The following is a 3,461-nucleotide window of genomic DNA, read 5'->3' as shown; positions in this document are numbered from 1 at the left end:
TATATATATATGACTTCACATATTTGAAAAGTGGTTATAAACTTGAAACTTACGATACCTGTGTAAGATTACTCCAAGGATAAAAAAAAGAAGATATAATTATATCATAAAAATTCTATTATTGATGTTTTTATTAAATGAAACTTAAAATATGATACGAAAAGTAAAATAGTAGATAATATTGCGTTATCTCTTTCCTATATTAAACTAAGAGTGGCTAATACGCATAAAAATATTTGCCAAAATCGCTTGAATGTGAAAGTGTATGTCTTCTGAATTAAGCCTGATGTTATAATTCTTACAGGCAGTAGGCCACGATTTTTCCTCTAGTATTGTGTTGCATCTAAAATTGTCACGTAATACGCACGTATACAGTTAGGTAACATTCGATTGATCGTTAGAACTATGTATTCTGTCTATAAGAGGTCTTATGTACACCCAGCCACCATCTTTGGTTTCCTTAAAAAGCTGTTCAACAAAAAAAAATAGTTGGCAATTATACAATAGATGAAAAGAATCAAATAAAAATCGTCCACTTACTTTCGTTTGCCACGCTATATTATTCTCCTTCCGAAGCCGCGCTTCTTCTCGTTGTTTCTGCTCAATTGTGCATTTTGCCGCTGTAGCTTTATCCATATCATTGATACGTAGGCCAACTGTCACATCACGCCATACTCTTCGCGATTCAGATTCATCTTGCTCACATACTGTTTTAACTAATTTTCTTTCTGTACTAAGTTCTCTCACGTCAGCGAACATTTCACTTTTCTGTTAAAAAAAAAAGATATTACAAAATATTAAAAATGTAAATTAAAATTAAACAAAAAAAACAAAAATTAAGAATAAATCAAATAAGAGAAAAAATACTATTTTCAAAGCGATGTTTAATAATATTCATATGTTCAGAATATAATATTCAGAATTGGCACGTATTGAAATACTTTTATGAATACTTTTAAAACACAATACTTCCAATATAAATTTTTGTACTTTGTATCTGAACGGAACACATAAAAGTATTTTGCATTTAAAATTGAAAGATTGAAAAATTTTTTGTGTATTTTGTAATTCAAATAATAAAATTGACTGTCTTAGTATTTGAAATACAAAATACAAAATACTTGTTTTACAAATTGTTTTACAAATATTGTTCTTTAAATAAAAGGCATATATTTTAAATACATACCCAGCCTTATCATATGTAAATTTGCAAATATACTTTATTGTTTTAACAATAATTAAATTTGCATCCATGAATGATTATATAATATTTGTTAATGTATACTAATATTTGTTATTCACAGTAGCTTACTATATAGGACATGCAAATAGTCACTGTTTTACTGTAGCATTTAACAATGAATATTAACATTAAAATTCTAACGTTTTAACTTACACCATCCAATGTCTTCACTTCCATCGCTCCACTCCATTCTCCATTTATAACAAGAAATGGCTTTTTATCTCCCGCTTGGAAAGCTTGACACGTAATTCGATTCCGTTTACCGCCATAAAAAGGTTTCGTTATAAATTCTACAGTTGCATGATAACCAGTTTGTACACAATTTATTGTTACAGTTCCTCCTAGTTCTATCCACGGTACAGTGAGAATAGATCTGCCATAACCGTTAGGGAAAGTTAAAACGTACTCCTCCCCGTGTTGTAACACATTTACCCAACCCTTTCCTACGTTGTGCACCCCTATACTTAAACCCAGGAATTTGCTCTTCGTCCAAACATGAGCTCCGAAACAGATCTTTTTTCCGACATGCTCGGCATAAAATGCACTAACTGCAATCAAGCAATATAATAATTAGATGAGCTATTTCGTATGACACAGACAGTTCAATAAAATGCTTGAATAAAAAAAAAAGATTCCTATACCTGGTGGATGGTGAGAAACTTGTTCAGCCACAAAAGCAAGTTGATTCTCTCTGCACCATGGTACAGGACCATCTGATAATTTACTACTAGACTCTGCAGCGTTATCAAAAGAATTAACATTAGGTATGTTCCAATGACACCGAAAAATTTCACCTAATACAGGATTGTATGGCTTCTTAGCTACGCCAGATTTACGTCCTGCATGAAAACTGCACAAGTACCAACGTATTACTTGGACCATCCTCTCCCGAGGTGTAGGCATATCTGCAATGCTAATTTAAGAATTATTTTCAAAAACTTATTACAAAAGAGATGCAACAATGTTAGGTCTATTCTATTCAACTAAACTTCTTGCCTAGTTCATCTTTTCTCTTTTTCTCTCCAATGTAAAAAGAAAAATGAAAAAGATGAATTATGCAAAAGGTGAATTAAAAAAATAGATCTATTATATATGTGTATTAAAGTCTTATTAAATTAGATAATTTAAAACTACCTCACAAATTGATCGGGATGAGCAAAGTAATCTGCATACATTTCAAGGAGTGACCTGCGTTCTAAGATAAATGTTGGTAAAGCAACTCTCGTCAAGTCCATACCAATCTTCACCTGGGACAGAAGATGAGCCACGACGGAGCCGTGACTCTCCATAGAATCCACTATAGATGATAAAAGTAAAAAAAAAAACAATATCAATAAGCATTACTTTTTACAACACTGTATGCTTATATGTGACATATTACATACTTTCTGTTTCGCTTTCTTCTTCGTAGAGAGCTGCAACAGATATAAATTCATAATTTAAAATATGAAAAATACATTAAGAAATGCAAAATCTAGATGCTGCCAATTTTAGCGTGAGTCTTCACAACAATAACATACAGCATACAAAAAAAAATACTCAAAAAGTGCAAGGTCTTAACCTGAATTTTCTACCGCATCTATACTTATTGCACATGAAACTTACGACTTGAAGTTATGTCCAACATATTGTCTGGCTAAAATAAACCAACTAGTATCCATTCCTAAGCTCCTTATTCCCGAATTGTATTCTATTAACGTAAAGTACTCTGTTGGGCACTTTGATTTAAAAGTAAACAACAGAACATAAAGTTCAACCACAATTCTTCCTTCTTACACATCATCATGTCAATGAAACATTTTGTCTTCTTCTATTTATTCATCATCATTTCAAAAGAGACATGAGAACTTTGCGAGTGTTTGCTTGCGAAACGTCAACTTATGTCAAATAGTTCAGTCCATGATCACAGAAAATCAATAATAGTTACGGCAGATAAAACAGATGCGTATACTAAATACAACCTGCATTATCAACAATAGAATATATATCACAGTCAGTACATCCAGACGACTAATAAATTTTATTCGTAATTTATTTTGCAAATACAAATGCGCAAGATATTCTTTACGAATCCTATAATCATGTCTACTTTGTCTTGCTACTTAAGCCTTTTATGTACTCAAATATATTTCATAAATTTGACAATGATTAAAAGTCACACATATGTTTCAAAGAAAAGGAAGTAATTTTTTGTTCCTCGAATAAACATACTTACCTT

The 3,461-nt window shown here is 31.3% G+C and overlaps 1 protein-coding gene across 1 annotated transcript in view; it reads right to left on the bottom strand.

The window, feature by feature from the left end:
- Window positions 1-188: 188 nt before the first annotated feature.
- The window catches only part of LOC108686900 (oxysterol-binding protein-related protein 9), a 6,267-nt gene continuing 2,994 nt past the window's right edge, over window positions 189-3,461 (bottom strand). The window contains exons 8-13 of the mRNA XM_018192406.1: window positions 2,629-2,658; window positions 2,378-2,540; window positions 1,885-2,156; window positions 1,397-1,791; window positions 541-768; window positions 189-468 (exon numbers count right to left, since the gene is read on the bottom strand). Of these exons, the coding sequence (XP_018047895.1) occupies window positions 376-468; window positions 541-768; window positions 1,397-1,791; window positions 1,885-2,156; window positions 2,378-2,540; window positions 2,629-2,658 (1,181 nt within the window). The 3' untranslated portion in view covers window positions 189-375. The remainder of the gene's footprint in view (window positions 469-540; window positions 769-1,396; window positions 1,792-1,884; window positions 2,157-2,377; window positions 2,541-2,628; window positions 2,659-3,461) is intronic.

This window comes from Atta colombica, unplaced genomic scaffold (genome assembly GCF_001594045.1).
Source record: "Atta colombica isolate Treedump-2 unplaced genomic scaffold, Acol1.0 scaffold198, whole genome shotgun sequence".
Lineage (NCBI taxonomy): Eukaryota > Metazoa > Arthropoda > Insecta > Hymenoptera > Formicidae > Atta > Atta colombica.
Note: the sequence above shows the minus strand (reverse complement) of the source record. Positions and strands in the feature narration are given on the sequence as shown.